Genomic DNA, 15,461 nt, shown 5'->3' with positions numbered 1-15,461 from the left:
TACGTGGTGCAGGGCTGGGCTACCGGCGCCGCGGTGTGTCCCTCTCGCCGCTCCGTAGCCTCCAGATCGTGGTGTTGCAGAAATCCAGCTTTCGAACGGTAGACGTGCGTGCGGCTCGCCTCTCGGGTCATTAGTGGCGGCTTCTAAGGACGGGGACGAGGGACGAGGTTCAGTCGGTGTCGGTGCCAGTCGATCAGGTTACTAGCCTCCGACTGGTAACTGCTGGACACGATTTGGGTCTGGGTGCTCTTGACTGTAAGGTCCTCACGTATTTACCAAAGAACTGATTCGTGGGGGCAGGTGAGGGCCGAGGGGCCTTTCTGCGTGGGGATGGCCAGGCCGGGCCGCCTGGAGACTCGGCAGTAGAATCTCGTCCTGGAGGGCTGTGTCTCCCCTCCGTTTCTGCTCCAGGAGCTGCTTCTGAGTTACTCTGCTTCAGCCATGTCGCCAGCTCCAGGTGCAGGCCTGACTCCTGCCTCGGTCTCCCTGTTGGACCTCAGCGCGGAAGCCCCACTCGTTCGGGGCCTGAGCCTGGTGAGCCAAGCACCCGCGGAAGCTCTGGCCGGGGCGTCGCATACTCCCTGTCCAGGTATCCGGGATGCTTTGGGGTGGACCTATGAGGAATATCCGTGGACTCTGTTAACACGGAAGACTTTCACACTGTCATTTCCCAGCTTAGGAGTCCACACTGATTCTTTCTGTTGGACACCCCCCCCCCCAGTATCTTTCAACCTTGGGTGGTTTACAGCGCAGGCCCATGAATTGTCACCAAATAAGTCTCTGGTTTTTGTTTATTACTCGTCACGTTAATACCACTGCTTTTAAAACACACGGTTCCTAGGTCTCCAGTCAGATCTATTCCCTTGTGCTAAATACAGACTAATTTACTGATTTTATACGTTAGTCTTTGTCTGTGTTTTCTTGCACTTTTCTTAGGTTGTCCGCTGTAACTGGAACTGTAAGATATACATTGGCATCTAGGAACTGGTTTTATATAGTTAAAAGTAATTTTAATCTGGGAGTCGTGGCACTCACCTGTAATCCCAGCACTTAGGAAACTGAGGCAAGGAGGAGAAGTAGGGGTTCAAGAACAACCTGCACCATAGTGAGACCTTGGGGGGTGGAGGTGGGAAACAACACAGAAGAAAAAAAATGTTTTAAGTGCTAGAGGATGTAGCTCAATAGTAGACCTGGGTTCTACCCCCAGTACTTCGGAAGTATTATTTTAGGGCCTACTAGGGAGAGAGTTGAAGTCCAGTTACTTTTAAGACACCTTGAAGTAAGGTTTTGCTTAGGTATTAAGATGTGGTGCAAGATTGATTCTCCCTGGACTTGGTTTCCTGGGTGTGTGCCTGCTCATCCTCAGAGAGACCACTGTGTACATCCAAAGTTCACTATCAGGAGCAAGGGGTGTAAGGGGTTGCCCATTGCCCATGTCAACGTAGTTTTTGTTCATTTGTTTTATTTTTGGTTTGGTTTTCAGACAGGGTCTTACTACATAGCCTTGGATGGCCTGGAGCTCACTATGTAGAACAGGCTGACCCCTAACTCATTGAGCTCTGCCTCTGCCTTCTGAGTGCACTGCCATGTCTGGCTTCAGTGAAGTTTGAGGTAGACAGACATGTGTTCTTCCAGAGTTAACTTTTACTGTGTATCTAAGGATGTGGAAAACATTGATTCAGGAAGCGTTTTCCTGATTGATGAAAAATGACTGAGTTTTGATAATTTACCCTTGCTCTAGGGTTCTTCAGGTGTGTTAGGTAGCACTTAATAGACTGGGGGGGAGGGGGTGGGGTGCAACTCAGTGGAACAGAATATGCTTAGGAGGTGTGAGGCCTTAAAACCCCAACACCAAAAATAAAAGGATTTTTGTTTGTTTGGTTTTTTGTTTTGTTTTTTGAGAAAGGGTTTCTCTGTGTAGTTTTGGAGCCTGTCCTGGAACTCACTTTGTAGACCAGGCTGGCCTCAAACAATCCTTGAAGACAATCCATTTGGATAATTGGATTGTAATATTTGTTAATTTTACATGTATCTTTTTAAAAGTATATTTATTGTACGGAACAGTTACTGTATCATTTATTTCATGATTGCCAGATTGTAAATTCTTGGAAGGCAAGGTCATGCCATCTTTTCCTTCTATATTATCCTTTTAATGGGTATTTGATATAGTTCTAGGTACTGTAAGTTCTCTGTAGACTTGCTACTTTCAACTACCCTTTTCTTCTGTTCAGGAGAGAGCACACTGTCAGGAAGAAAAGTATCCCCATGTTCTCTGGATATTTCAGAGAAATTATTTTGTTCAGCCTGTGACCAGATCTTCCAGAACCACCAGGAACAGGTAAAGGCCAGGGTATAGGGCTAGCTATTAGGAGCAGAAGTGTCACGGTGGGTGGGATGAGGTACTTGAGTTAATAAAGATCCATACTTTGTCTAATGCACTTGGCGCTGCCTGATTCCTAGACTTCTGTGACTACTTTGCTTCCTGGATGAGGCCAAGGTAGAATGTATCCCCACTCTGCCTCCCTTTCCCTTCACACCAGAGAGAGCATTATAAACTTGATTGGCATCGCTTTAACCTAAAACAACGTCTCAAGAACAAGCCTCCCTTGTCTGCTTCGGACTTTGAAAAGCAGAGCTCCACAGGTTAATGCTGGGTATGGGGAAGCCTGTATGGGAGCGGGGGTAGGGTGGAAAAGACACAGTGGGGTTTGAAGAAAGGTCAAAGGTGGCGTGTCAAACTTGCATGTCCCATATTTGTCACAGGAGATCTTTCCAGCATCTCGGGATCCGAAGACTCAGACTCCTCTAGCGAGGAGGACTTGCTGACGCAGGATGAGGGGAGGGCGGAGTTTGAAAAACCTAACCGACCCCGAGGATTCTACCCACATCGGGTCCTTTTCAAAAACGCCCAAGGCCAGTTTCTGTATGCCTATCGCTGTGTCCTAGGCCCTCACCAGGCAAGTAACAGTACAGGTTGTGTGATCAATCCCAGCTCTTATATATACACTCAGCCTGGATTTTCTTTAGCCCATGCATGTCTCATTTCCTCCCTTCCTTTTGGGTTCGGCTATCATACCTCACAGCACAATCTTGAATTGAAACTGGCCAGAATCTTGAAAGGGTCAACTGTAAAGGGATAAGTCTAAATTTTGACTCTACCACTTCCATCTTCTATCTCTGCCTCTCCGCGCCTCGAATATCCTTCTTTGTGGAATGGAAATGAGGCGAGGGTGGTTGTAATTAATGAGATAATGCAAGTGTAACACTTGGTGTCTTGTTCTCAATGCATGCATCATGTGGAATGTGTCTGTTGCATCCGTCCTATAGATTCCCCCAGAAAAAGCGGAGTTGCTGCTACAGAGCCTGCAAAGTGGAGGTCCCAGGTACTACGTGGTGCTCATGGCTGCGGCTGGGCATTTTGCTGGTGCCATTTTTCAAGGGTGAGAGGGTGCTGCATGGGGCTTAAGGATGGACCCCGTTAACCTGGGAGCACCGGCTGGTCTGGAGTACTGAGTGTGTGCCATCTACAGAAGAGAAGTGGTGACACACAAAACCTTTCACCGTTACACCGTGCGGGCCAAGAGGGGCACAGCCCAGGGGCTTCAGGATGCCCAGGGGAGGCCGTCACGTTCGGCTGGAGCCAACTTGAGGCGCTACAATGAAGCCATGCTGTATAAGGTGAGTTAGGCCTCACAGATCCCTGTGATAGTCCTGTGATCTCTCAGTCTTTGTAGTTTTCTGGGTAGACAGTAGAAGAGGGATCTCCAGGAATATTCTCTCATTCTTTCTCCCTCTCTAGCTGCCACTCCCTGCATATGATCAGAGGGCCATTGTTTTGTTTGGAGATTTTTTTAAAAAGTAAGTGAAACATGCTAAGTGGAGTTACTCTCTTTAGGATGTTCGTGACCTGCTAGCAGGGCCAGCCTGGGCTAAAGCACTGGGGGAGGCAGACATAATACTGCTACGTGCCCCACGCTCTGGCCGGTCCTTGTTCTTTGGAGGCCAAGGGGCACCCTTGCAAAAGGATGATTCCAGACTTTGGGATATCCCCCTCACCACCCGAAGACCCACTTTTGGAGAGCTCCAGCGTGTGCTTCATAAGCTGACGACCTTGCAGGTGTATGGTGAGCTATTCTAGGCCTTGGGACCTCACACACAGACCTATATATACCATGGGGTTTTCTAGCCTGTGGACTGCAGCCCAATTGACCTGGGCTGGCTTCTCCACACTTAAGTTTGAGAAAGAACTTTTTGTTTTGTGGCAGATGAAGACCCTCGAGAAATGGTCAGATTTCATTCACCTGAGAAACACTGGAAGCCAGTGAGAGAGGAGAGGAAAAAGGCTGCTGATAAAGAAAAAACAAAGGTCCCCAGTGATGAAAATAAGGCACTTGGGCAGGATGAAGAATCACTCAAACAAGGTTTGAGCACCATCTGGCAATTTTCAAATATATCTACATGTCTGCTTTGGAAATGCAGTGACCAGTTCTCATAACTGACCCATCTACTAGTTGATAGGTGAGCCCATCAAAATAACCCACACCCATCCACTCATCCCTACCAGCATCTGTTTATAAAATAAGGTATGTTTTCAGACAGTCTCACTTTAGCCCAGAACCCATGTGAACTAGTCTACCCTGGCCTTGAAATCATGGCGATCTTTCTGCCTCAGCCTCCCAAATGCTAGATTACACTCCTGAGCCACCACACCAAGCTGCTTCCTTATTGAGGCGGGGTCTTTGTTGTCTGGCCCAGGCTGGCCTGGAGCTCTCTATGTAGCCCAGGCTGATCTTGAACTCACTGTCCTTCTGCCTCTAGTTTCCAAATGCTGGGATTACAGGCATGCACTAAGACATGTTTAGTGACCTTGCCAAATCTTATTACTGCTCATAGATTGATTCCTGGTACTTAGCATGGAGGGTACTTAGCATGTGTTGTTTGAGTGATTAGATGCTGTGCGTTGGGCTAAGGGTTGCTTTCCTCTATTTTTTTTTTTCTTTTGGTTTTTTGAGACAGGGTTTCTCTGTGTAGTTTTGGTGCCTGTCCTGGATCTCACTCTGCAGACCAGGCTGGCCTTGAACTCACAGAGATCCACCTGGCTCTGCCTCCCAAGTGCTAGGACTAAGTCGTGTCCCACCACGATGGTGCTTTCTTCTACTTTGTACTGTCCTGATGCTGTTCACTGGGAGAGTCCAGGGACAGAACAGAAACACTTCATTTCAGGATGATCTGAGTATCTTTTTATAAATGTAAACCCATCTGAGGACGCCCACAGCCTTCCACCCTCTCCCTATTCTTTAGATAGATCTAACATCATATTTTTCCCTAGGTTCAGAGTCTCAGGAAGAAGATGGCTCCCAAGTAGAGTTGGAGCTAGTAGAATTGACACTGGGGACCCTGGATCTTCGTGAGTTTGAGGTGTTGCCCAAGCGGAGGAGGAGGAAAAAGAAGGAGAGGAGTCAAGGCCAGCAGTGTGGGACACACGTGACTCTTCTTCAGCAACCTCGAGACCAGCCCCTCTCACAGGCAGACCAAGTGGTTACAGCCAAAGCCCCTGACCAGCCAGAGCTCTGGGACATGCTTCTGTCGGCTTGCCGAGCTGGGGAAGTTGAGGTGCTAAAGCTCCAGCTCGCTACTGGACCTGTCGATCCTGGAGTTAGGTCCCTACTCAATGCCCCTTTGGGCTCTGGTGGCTTTACTCTCCTGCATGCAGCGGCCGCAGCCGGAAGAGGCTTAGTAGTCCGTCTTCTGTTGGAGGCAGGTGCTGACCCTACTATACAGTAAGTATATCTCCATCCTGAGCATAATGTGGTGGGGGCTCCTGTTGGCACCTGATACTATTTCCTTGGGTGATGTCAGAAAAAGCAGAAGGCAAGTTGAACTCGGTTTTGGGTTTTTGTCCTTAGGGACTCTAGGGCTCGGCCACCTTATACCGTGGCAGCTGACAAATCCACACGGAATGAATTCCGAAGGTTCATGGAGAAGAATCTTGATGCCTATGATTACAACAAGGCTCGGGTGAGCTGGAAAAGGAGCGGCAGAATGGGAGGGCATCGGATCCTCACCGGGTCCTTACAGTTTTACAGTATCTTTGGGAAATCCTCCAGGTGCCAGGGCCACTGACTCAAGAAATGGAGGCCCGCCAGGCCGCAAGGAAGAAGGAGCAGAAGGCGGCCCGCCGGCAGCGGGAGCAGCAGCAGCAGAAGCAGAGGGAACAGGAAGAGCAGGAGCAGGAAGAGCAGCGGCGATTTGCTGCCCTCAGTGACCGAGAGAAGGTGAGGCCATACCTCCCCTCCCCGGAGTGAGCTGTCACCTCCTGCGTGTGCGCTTCACCCCTGCGGACTCTTCTTTAACTTCGATTCTGGTTTCCAGAGGGCCCTGGCTGCAGAACGCCGACTCGCTGCCCAGTTGGGAGCCCCTAGCCCTCCAGTTCCTGACTCTGCGGCTGTCAGTGCTGGGTACGGGGGCCAGGGAATGAAAGGGTGGGCTCCTGGGTCATAGGGGTCACTCGGGGGATGAGGAATGAGGGCCTTCGTGGTGTTGAGAAGGATCATGGAGGGGACTTGAGGCTCTCTGGGATCTTTAAGGGCTGGGCAAAGCTGAGACGGGACAGTTGTGGGGTATCTGTGCAGTCATTTGTCTTCCTTTTCTTTAGACGCTGTTGGAGTTGTGGCGTGTCCCTCCAAGGCCTCGTTCCCTTTCACTACCTCGACTTCTCTTTCTGCTCCACACGTTGCCTCCGAGACCATCGAAGTCAGGCAGGGAGGCCTTCTTCCTGATTTCTTATACCATCTGGGGCCAACTCTAGGCCCTGAGAGGACACATTCAGACCTAGAGTTTCTCTTCCTCCTCACGAAGCTCGAGATTATGTGGAAGATGGGGGTGAAGGACTCAGGAACAAGGGCAAGGGCAGGGCCCCAGAGGTGTGGGGAGCCGTCCTGTCTTTGGAATTTTAATCACAATAAAGTTTGGCAAGAAAACTGTATCTGTACTTACATTCAGAGGGATTGTAGCCTTTGATTCTTTATGGTCACTGTGGCCACACCAAAAGCTCCTGCCCTGTGCCCAGATTCAAGGGTCATCTTTCTTTCAGTGCCCACTTAACTCCATTGGTTCATATGAACCTTGTGTTTCTGGGAGAAAATAGGCATATCCCCAATGCAAAGTGCTATTGAGGATATGTGTATCCAAAAATTGGATTTGGGGCTCCTGAGGCACGTTTTCTAGCTCCAGCAATGTGATTTTGTTGACAGATCTACCAAACAGCAGAAGTCTTGGCACATATAGGGTCTGTTGTGGACCCCGATTTGTCCAGTACCGGCCCAAGTTAAACCCATTGATCCATACTTGGCCCTGGGAGAGGGGATGGAGTGGAAAAACAAAGATCAGCTCTCCACGGGGTAGAACTGCCCCCTTTCAAGTTCTAACCCAATGAGTAATTTCTAGTCCCAGTTTGTTTTTCTGGTCATGTGCCCCCCACACTTCAACTACCACCGTTAGCAATACCTTCGTCCATCCGGGTAGATAGAGAAATGTGTCCCCAAGTTTGCCTAGCACTGTAAATGTGGTGGAGTAGAAGGCGGGGCCAGAGGCAGGCGGAGGCTGGGCTCTCTTCATCAGCTGCAGGGGGAACCACCACCTGACAAGCTTATCAACTTTGAGAGGGAACATCATCCACTCGGTGAGGATCGTCTGCCCCAGAAGCGGTGGCTCTAACAGGCCCTGTGGGGAAGCAAATGAGAAGCCACTCACTGCATCCACACAAGGGCCCACGCTATCCCTAACCAAGCTCTGGAATGTAACTGGCCATGTCCATGTATTCGAGCACCATTCCTCGACCTAAGCCTAGGGACGGACGTCTTCCATTAGGCCCTGTTCTCCAAGAGAGGTGGTCAGTCCTGGGGAAGAATAGGCAAAACCAGCTTACCTTGAAGTCACTGTGGTTAGACCCAAAACTGAGCCTCCCCATGTTCTCTAGCAAGATATCCAGCTTGGCCCCTGCTTTCCCAGTCAAATATAGTTCATTTTTCAAATTCCGCTCCAGAACACCCATCAGTTCCTATGGATAGAGACAGGTTCCAGTAAAGCAAACACCCAGTACTCAGTTCTTGGCGCCTACACAGTGAATCACATTAGAAGACTTTATTTGGAGAGAATGGGATCGTCTTGTTGGTTATCTACCGTTCTTCTGGTACTCTGCTTTCTTGAGACAGGGTCTCTGTGTAGTCCAGACTGCCAAAACACACTGGGTAGCCCATGCTGTGACTTCTCTGCTGCAGCCTACTGAGGGCTGGGAATGCAGGTGTGCCCACCACATCCCTGGTTAAAAAACTATCCTTAATCACGTTCTCCCTCATCCCAGCTTATAACCTGAACCTCTATCCATGTGGGCAAACAGGTGGGAAAGGGTTAGTGAGAGATGGGGGCTTGGGGGTAGGGGAAGAAATTGAGATTATAAATTGGTTGGGAATTAGGTTCTTACCCCATCCACCATCACATAGGCACGGTCATGAATTCCATTATTTGGCACCCAGAATAGTGTTGGTTTAAAAATAGTGTGAGTCAGATAGGTCCGGTACAGCATAAAGCCGTGATCCTAGATACAGAAGACTGGGTTACTTAAGATGAGCTGGTGATAAGGACGGGCACCGTGGGAACATTAGTGGCTAGAGAACTTTGGGCTGCGGCTGTTGAAGGAGTCTGCCACTCCCATCCGATGGGAGTTTATACCTTACCTGCTTGACAGCCTCAAAGGTCAACGGCAAAACGGAACGGATGGGGCCGTGGGGGCAGAGAAAGTCTAGGAAAGACAGCAAATTCCCATCCTGTGAGGACAAAGAGCAACCAAACTGCTAAGTGTCTGACTTGAGGGCTGCTCAGGGTGAATGATTCAGAAAACATTGGTATAAGATCAGGAAAGAGGAGGAGAAACTTACCAGGCTCAAAGTCAGAGGTCCAAGCTTCATCTTGGGGCTGGGGGGAGGTAAAGGTCCCAAGGGAATTTCCTGGAACTGAGCCCAAATTCTCTCAGTAGTCATAGGAAAAGCAAAATAATCCAAGGCCCTAAAAAAGGTTCTTGACCTGGAACCCAGGGATGGACTGCAGGAAGCCATGAAGACCCTATAATTTTTCACATGTGTATAGCTCCCCAGATGTCCCATGTGAGTGGTAAATACTTCATGAAATGCTAAGAGGGCTCTGTTACCCAGACAAGCACCACCAGTTTGTAGGGCTCTTTAACAATATGAAACTCTCCCTTCTCCCCAATGAATAAAAGGGCACCTTGCTGATGACATTTCGAAGTGCAAAAAGCTTAGGTGTGGGATCCCCTGCTTCAGATATGGGTGCATCATAGTCGTAGCTGGTAGTAATTGGAAGAAAGTGTCCCTTCTCGTCAGCACCTGGGTTAAAGTAATTAACATCGTCTTAAGTGATAAGCACTAAGCAAAGAACTTTGTGCAGAAAACCTTGCGATTAGGGGGGACAGTGGTAGCCATACACAGCTTCTAGACCTCCTAATCTGTGCAGTCCAAGATTTTAATTCCTTATTACCTCCCTGCGTCCACCACAGGGACGGCACTCACCATTCCAGTATCCAAAGTTAGTCCCTCCATGGAACATGTACCTACAGTGGGGGTGGGTGGGAGAAAGGGTAAAATCTGACCTATGGAATCTTAACTTTAAACTTTAAACCCCCAGGAACATAAGTGTGTCCTCAGTTACATGTTCACACTGGCTCCCAACTCGAGCATTTTTTCTAGTCCCTGGGCGATAGATGTACTGGATCGGGTGGAGTGATTCTGGCCCCAGTAATCCAGCCAGCCTGTATAGTACTCAGAGTTCACCTAGAGAGAGACGTGAAAGAGTCATGGTGAGGTGGGAATAAAGCTGGTCCCATTCCAGCCAAATTATGATTTTTTTTTGATTCCCCTTCCTGATAGCCCCTCACCAGTGGCCCATGGGGTTCATAACTCCGAAGCAGGGCAAAGAGTTTGGTCATGTTGTCAGCTGCCAAAAGAACACACGGGTAAAGAACACATATCACAGAGGAGGTGCCCAGACTCCACTCCCAACCCTTGTTTAGGAGACCTGGGCCAAAATCTATAGTGGTATAGAGTCCTGGGAGGGAACCACATCTGAGTCCTTGAGGCCCATCTGTGGTGAAGAGCAAGATCTCGTCTCCTAGCAATGCCCGGAAGAGGCCAGCCAAGTGTCTCATGTACTTGAAGTCACAGGCCTTGTAGCTACCATACTCATTCTCCACCTACCAGGGAAAAGAGGGCCTGCCGTGAGGCAAGGGAGGTCGAGGACACCTGGACCTTCTTCTCTTGCCCAGCCCACTCCCCATCCATACCTGAATGCTAATGATGTTGCCCCCATTGTGGTAGAGAAATGGATATATCTTGGGCAGCAAGACCTGGAACCAGGAGTCCACAGCAGCAAGGAAGTCTAAAGGAAGGAGCAGTGTGCTCTGCTCATTAGGGGTCACTGCCTTCACAGCCCCCCCCAGCATTCTTGATAGTCTCCTCAGTGCCACACTCTAGGCTGTAGCCTCCCTTTTCCTTGGCTCCCAACTAAATCTAGAGAGCAGTGACTCTTTCTGAATTTTATTATTTTTATTTCTTTTTTTATATGTATGAATGTGTTGCCTGCATGTCTTTGTACCATGGGCCTCGGTAGCTGCAGAGGAGGCCAGAAGAGGGCATCGTATCCTCTGGAGCTAGAGTTACAGATGGTGATGAGGCACCACATGGGTGCTGGAAGTCAAACCTGGCTGCTCCAGAAGTCAGTGCTCTGATGTGCCGAGCCCCCCCCCCCCCAGCCTCAGCAGCAGTGACTCTCCGAGGAAACTCTAGGAGTGCAGGAAACTAAACTGTTTCCTAAGACTCTGTGTAAGACAAGAGGCTAACCACCTAACATGGAGTTATGTAGTCAACTTACACCTAAGAGTGCTGTGGAATTTCACAGAAAAGTAGTGTTTGACTTGGATGAACTCTCATTTAATGAACAGTTCATGTGATTTCATGCCTTAAATTCTCAACTCTTATTTATTACTTTTATGATTCCCCCTCAGTGCCTTCATGCATGTTACTTCTTCTTCCTGACACTTTTTCTCCCATCCCCCTCTCTCTGGTTGATGTTAATTTATGTCTCCATTCTTTATGCTCATATTTTAAAATTGCATTTATTTATTTGTGTGTGTGTGTGTGTGTGTGTGTGTGTGTGTGTGTGTGTGTGTATGCTATTATGATGGCTGAGGGGTGGTTTGGAACCAGAAGTATTAAACTCAATGTTGTTGAGAGTAACACTGACGTGTGTGTGTGTGTGTGTGTGTGTGTGTGTGTGTGTGTGTGTGTGTATAAATGGATGTGCTGTGGTGACATAGGAGTGAAAGTCGACCTTCAGGAGTCAGTTTTCTCCTTCCACCACTTGGGTCCCAAGTATCAAACTCTGGTCATCAGGCTTGGTGACAGGCATCTTGACTTATGCCTTCCTTATTTTTTTTTTTTAAACAGGGTCTTCCTATGTAGCATGGACTGTCTTGAAATTCACTATATAAATCAGAATGGCCTCGAACTCACAGAGATCTGCCTGCTTCTGCCTCCTGATCACTGGCACCACCACCCCCTGGCTTAAAAGAAGTTTTTATTAACGTTCATTGTGTGTGTGTGTGTGTGTGTGTGTGTGTGTGTGTGTGTGTGCCACAGCATGCTTGTTGAGGTCAAAGGACAACTTGCAGGAGTTGGTTCTCTCCATTCACCACACAAGTCCAAGGGACTCAAACTCAGGCTGGCAGGGTTGGAAGTGACAGGAGACTGGTTCATATTCTGAATGAGAGGAGCGCGTGTTAGGGAGGCTTAAGTAGCACTATGATATGACTTGAGATGTATGTTTCCACCATTTCCACAGAAGTTCACTGGCTGCGATACTAAGAACAGACTACATGGGAGGGAGAATAAACCAGGAAGAGCAACGATGGGAGGCTGGGGCCAGCCGGTGGCAGCGGAAGTGACTGGAAATAATGAAATTCAATGTTGTTGAGAGTCATACTGACAAGATTTTTCTGATGGCCTGAATGCAGGGTGACAGGAAAGAGTGTGAATGCAGGAGAGGTGTGAAGGGTTACACCACAGTGTGTAGAGTGCTGGGGAGGAAGATGGAGTGCCACTGGCTCAGATGGGACGATTCTAGGGACAAATAAGTAGCTGGTTTGAAAAGCCCATCCCAGAAACTTAGTTCCAGCTATGTCCCTGCCCCTTTTCTCTGTCTAGATAGAGAAGCAACACAGGGATTTAGTGTGTGCAGAGAAGTCATGGGGAAGGTCCTAGGAGAGAAGGGCATATTTGGGCGTCATTAGATACTTCACAGGTTAATTCTGTCACACAAATGGATGGGATTACCTAAAGAACGAAATTAGAAAAGAGATATATCCAAGGACTTCGTCCTGGGATAGTCCAGCACTTAGAGGAAAGGGAAATGGAGGAACGGACTGAGCCTGAGAAGGATGATCTTAAACTCCTGATCCTCCTGTCTCTATCGTGTAAGCGATAGGATTGTAGGAGTACATCACATGTCTGCTCTGCACCGCACGGTATTCAAAGTGGTTTTTTTTTTGTTTGTTTGTTTTTTTGGTTTTTCAAGGCAGGGTTTCTCTGTGTAGCTTTGCGCCTTTCCTGGAACTCACTCTGTAGCCCAGGCTGGCCTCGAACTCACTGAGATCCGCCTGGCTCTGCCTCCCCAGTGCTGGGATTAAAGGCGTGCGCCGCCGCCACCCGGCAGTATTAAAAGTTTTATTTTGCCCAGGGACTAGTTCTCTCGGTTCCCAGTTTCTAGCATTCTGCTAGACATGAAGGAAAGAATAAATGTATGACCTCCAAGTGAAGGACGGTCTCTTGTTCAGGCACTCAAATCTTTTGTCTCAACTCACCTGGATCTGAGGATCTCAGATGAATATTAGGTTTTCGAAGCAGCCAAGATGGGAGGCCTCCCTTGAGAAAAACATAAGGCAACAATAAGCATACAGGATTTTTGTTTTGTTTTGAGACAGGTTCACTGTAGCCTAGGCTAGCCTCAAACTCAAGCAGCAGTCTTCCTGTCTCAGCCTCCTAAGTGCTGGGATTACAGGATAAGCTACCCTGTGAGCTACAGATAGCTTTGTTTTGGGGTGCAGTGGGGGAGGTAAGAAGGGAGGGAGCTGAGTGTAAGTGCTGGAAATGGCCCCCACTGTATGGGCAGATGGTAGTATTTGAAACCCCGCAAGAACTTCGCCTTTGGTCCTGCCCTTCTCCAACTCACTCACCATCTCCCACTCTGCACAGATGTAAGGTCCTGGTCTCAGTATGACCAACAGGTTCGCTCTAGCTGCCTCATTCAAAAAAGCAATGAGATCCCGGCTCCCGTTAAAGTTATAGACCCCAGGCTCTGGCTCATGGTAGTTCCAGGGCACGTAACTGAGAAAGGAAGATGTTAACAGGTCTCAGAGGTAACTAGGGGAGTCAGGACTTGCAGAGAGAGAAGCAGCTGGAAGGAGGTTCTGGGCCACCCTTTCCCGCCCTTGCCTGAGGAGTCCTGGAGCTCCAACCCCTTTCAAACCCAGTCTTGTTTTCCTGTTCCCCGTTCTAAGGAAGAGGAAACGTCGCTTCCACCAAGCTCTCCAGAGCACTTCTTACAACTGTACAGCGTTGAGGCCGCTCATTTGCATCTTGAGAAGCCGGTCGGCCCAAAGTACCGGCGGTACGCGAAAGTAGTGCAGGCTGCCAGAAATATAGCGGAACGGGGCCCCGTTCAGGAGGAATCTGTCATGTTGCCGATCCACGACGAAGGAGCGAGTTTCTGCCTGCAAGGGAGAAGCCTGGCTCAGCAGAGGTCTGGAGCAAGGGTCAGTGTCTGCCAAGTGCTTCAGAGATTGAACTGGCCCTGTCGGTGGTTGACCATCTTTCCTCCGCCGGTTCTGTTTTCCTTTTCCCCACACCCAGCCAGGCAGTTCGACCCTCTCCGCTTACCTGGGCCAGCGGCAGGGGCAGCAGCAGCAATAGCAGCATCACAAGCTTCGGCGGCAGGGAAGGCAGGTCAGGAGGCATCTTCACAGCCACGCATTTACAGGGTTCTTCTGCTCTGTGAGGGCTGTCCCACCCGTCACGTCACGTGTCGGATTCCTGGGAGGGAACCTCAGCAAGCAAAGGGGCGGGGACCACCTCAAGTTTTCAGGCAGTTAACCCGGACTTTGCCTTTTGCCTGCAGCCACCCACCACCCACTAGTTTGTTAAATCCTCTACATCTTGCTACTCAAAGTGCTGTTCACGGATCAGCTTCATCAGCATCACCTGGGAGCTTGTTAGAAATGCAGAATCCCGGGTCTTACCCCCGACCTATAGGATCAGAATCTGCATTTTAATAAGGTGTCCTGCTCTTCTACACTGAACTCTCTGAACGCTAGTAGGGCGTCTTGAATCTTCATGACTAGCAAAGGATCTGGCACACATCAAGTTAAATCTATATGAGTGGCAACAGAACCAAGGGCTACAATAGGTTCAGAAACAGCGAAAAACGTAGAAAATCTTCATGGTGATCACAACTATGGAAAGGGGAAACTGAGTTACAAGGAGTCTGTTTGGCCAATATTTTTTTTTTTTTTTTTTTTGGAGGTGCACTCCTTTCCAATATATCTGCCTGTCTAGGCAAGAGATGTGAAAAAAACATAGTGCAAAGCTTGGAAATCCAATTTTCCAGTTCGCCTGCCTTCACAACTGTGACGAATCAGAGTAGAAAATACTACTATTTCTGTTTATCGACACACATTGAAGGCTATGTGTCAGATAATGTACGAAAGACATTTCATTTGATCTTGAAAAAAAAAAACCCATGAAATAATTATCATTCTCATCTTACACATAAGGAAAATGAATTAAATGTCTGTCCAAGGCACAATTAGATCACTAGAGCTGGGATTGGAACTAGTTGGTTTGGCCTCACATTTCACAACACTTACTTAGCCCTAGGTACTACTACTGTCTTACAGCTGGGAAAAGGGAGGTTCTGAGAGGCTAAATCACTTCCTGGAGGTCACGCAGCTAGGAGACTGTTTAGGACCAGATTTAGAAACTGTGGCACGCTGGTTCAAAGGCGCACTCCGACACTAGCTAAGGCAATGGAACACAGGGCCAGAGCCCTGAAAGTGTTACGGGATCAGACCTCCAGGCGTCTAAGGGCCAGCACCCGTCCCTCCCTGGATCCTCCTCCAAGTTAGGCTACTGTAGCGGGCCACTTTCGGACTCCAGCGCGCGGGGGAGGTATGAGGCCTCCTACCTCCGACATTGGGGGACGGAGGTCCTAGAGGCCTCGGGCAGAGCCCGGCTTTGCTCCCCTTTGGTACAAGTCCCTGCGTCTTGACCCTTCCTGAAGGCCAAGTGGGAACCCTCAGGGAGATACCGAAACCATTCCACCCTCCGGGTCTAGCCGGG

At 49.0% G+C, this 15,461-nt stretch overlaps 2 protein-coding genes across 5 annotated transcripts; one reads left to right on the top strand and one right to left on the bottom strand.

Moving 5' to 3' along the window:
- The first annotated feature begins 28 nt into the window (after positions 1-28).
- On the top strand, positions 29-7,001 carry Ankzf1 (ankyrin repeat and zinc finger peptidyl tRNA hydrolase 1). Its single transcript, XM_037210251.1, has 14 exons — positions 29-300; positions 412-589; positions 2,232-2,338; positions 2,541-2,643; positions 2,764-2,957; positions 3,328-3,440; positions 3,531-3,678; positions 3,896-4,124; positions 4,266-4,421; positions 5,330-5,780; positions 5,907-6,018; positions 6,108-6,275; positions 6,373-6,458; positions 6,656-7,001. Exons 2-14 carry the CDS (start codon positions 442-444, stop codon positions 6,777-6,779), a joined length of 2,139 nt encoding a protein of 712 aa, XP_037066146.1. The 5' UTR covers positions 29-300; positions 412-441; the 3' UTR covers positions 6,780-7,001.
- Glb1l (galactosidase beta 1 like) lies at positions 5,218-15,460 on the bottom strand. Of its 4 annotated transcripts, none has more exons than XM_028893114.2 (17): positions 15,307-15,460; positions 14,004-14,124; positions 13,671-13,837; positions 13,301-13,451; positions 12,929-12,989; positions 10,355-10,449; positions 10,090-10,264; positions 9,950-10,008; positions 9,724-9,845; positions 9,585-9,625; positions 9,283-9,401; positions 8,937-9,011; positions 8,736-8,825; positions 8,483-8,596; positions 7,928-8,059; positions 7,507-7,722; positions 5,218-7,353 (listed from the first exon to the last, which is right to left on the bottom strand). In XM_028893114.2, the coding sequence occupies exons 2-17, from the start codon at positions 14,079-14,081 to the stop codon at positions 7,090-7,092; spliced, it is 1,959 nt and encodes a 652-aa protein (XP_028748947.1). In that variant the 5' UTR covers positions 14,082-14,124; positions 15,307-15,460; the 3' UTR covers positions 5,218-7,089. The 4 variants fall into 4 exon arrangements, with proteins under 4 accessions (XP_028748947.1, XP_028748945.1, XP_028748946.1 ...); XM_028893112.2 differs by having other exon boundaries at positions 14,004-14,168; positions 15,307-15,459; XM_028893113.2 differs by having other exon boundaries at positions 14,004-14,156; positions 15,307-15,459.
- Between the last annotated feature and the right edge of the window lies 1 nt (position 15,461).

Source organism: Peromyscus leucopus, chromosome 13 (assembly GCF_004664715.2).
Source record: "Peromyscus leucopus breed LL Stock chromosome 13, UCI_PerLeu_2.1, whole genome shotgun sequence".
Taxonomy (NCBI): Eukaryota; Metazoa; Chordata; class Mammalia; order Rodentia; family Cricetidae; genus Peromyscus; species Peromyscus leucopus.
The sequence above is the reverse complement of the archived record's forward strand: the minus strand, read 5'-3'. Positions and strand labels throughout refer to the sequence as shown.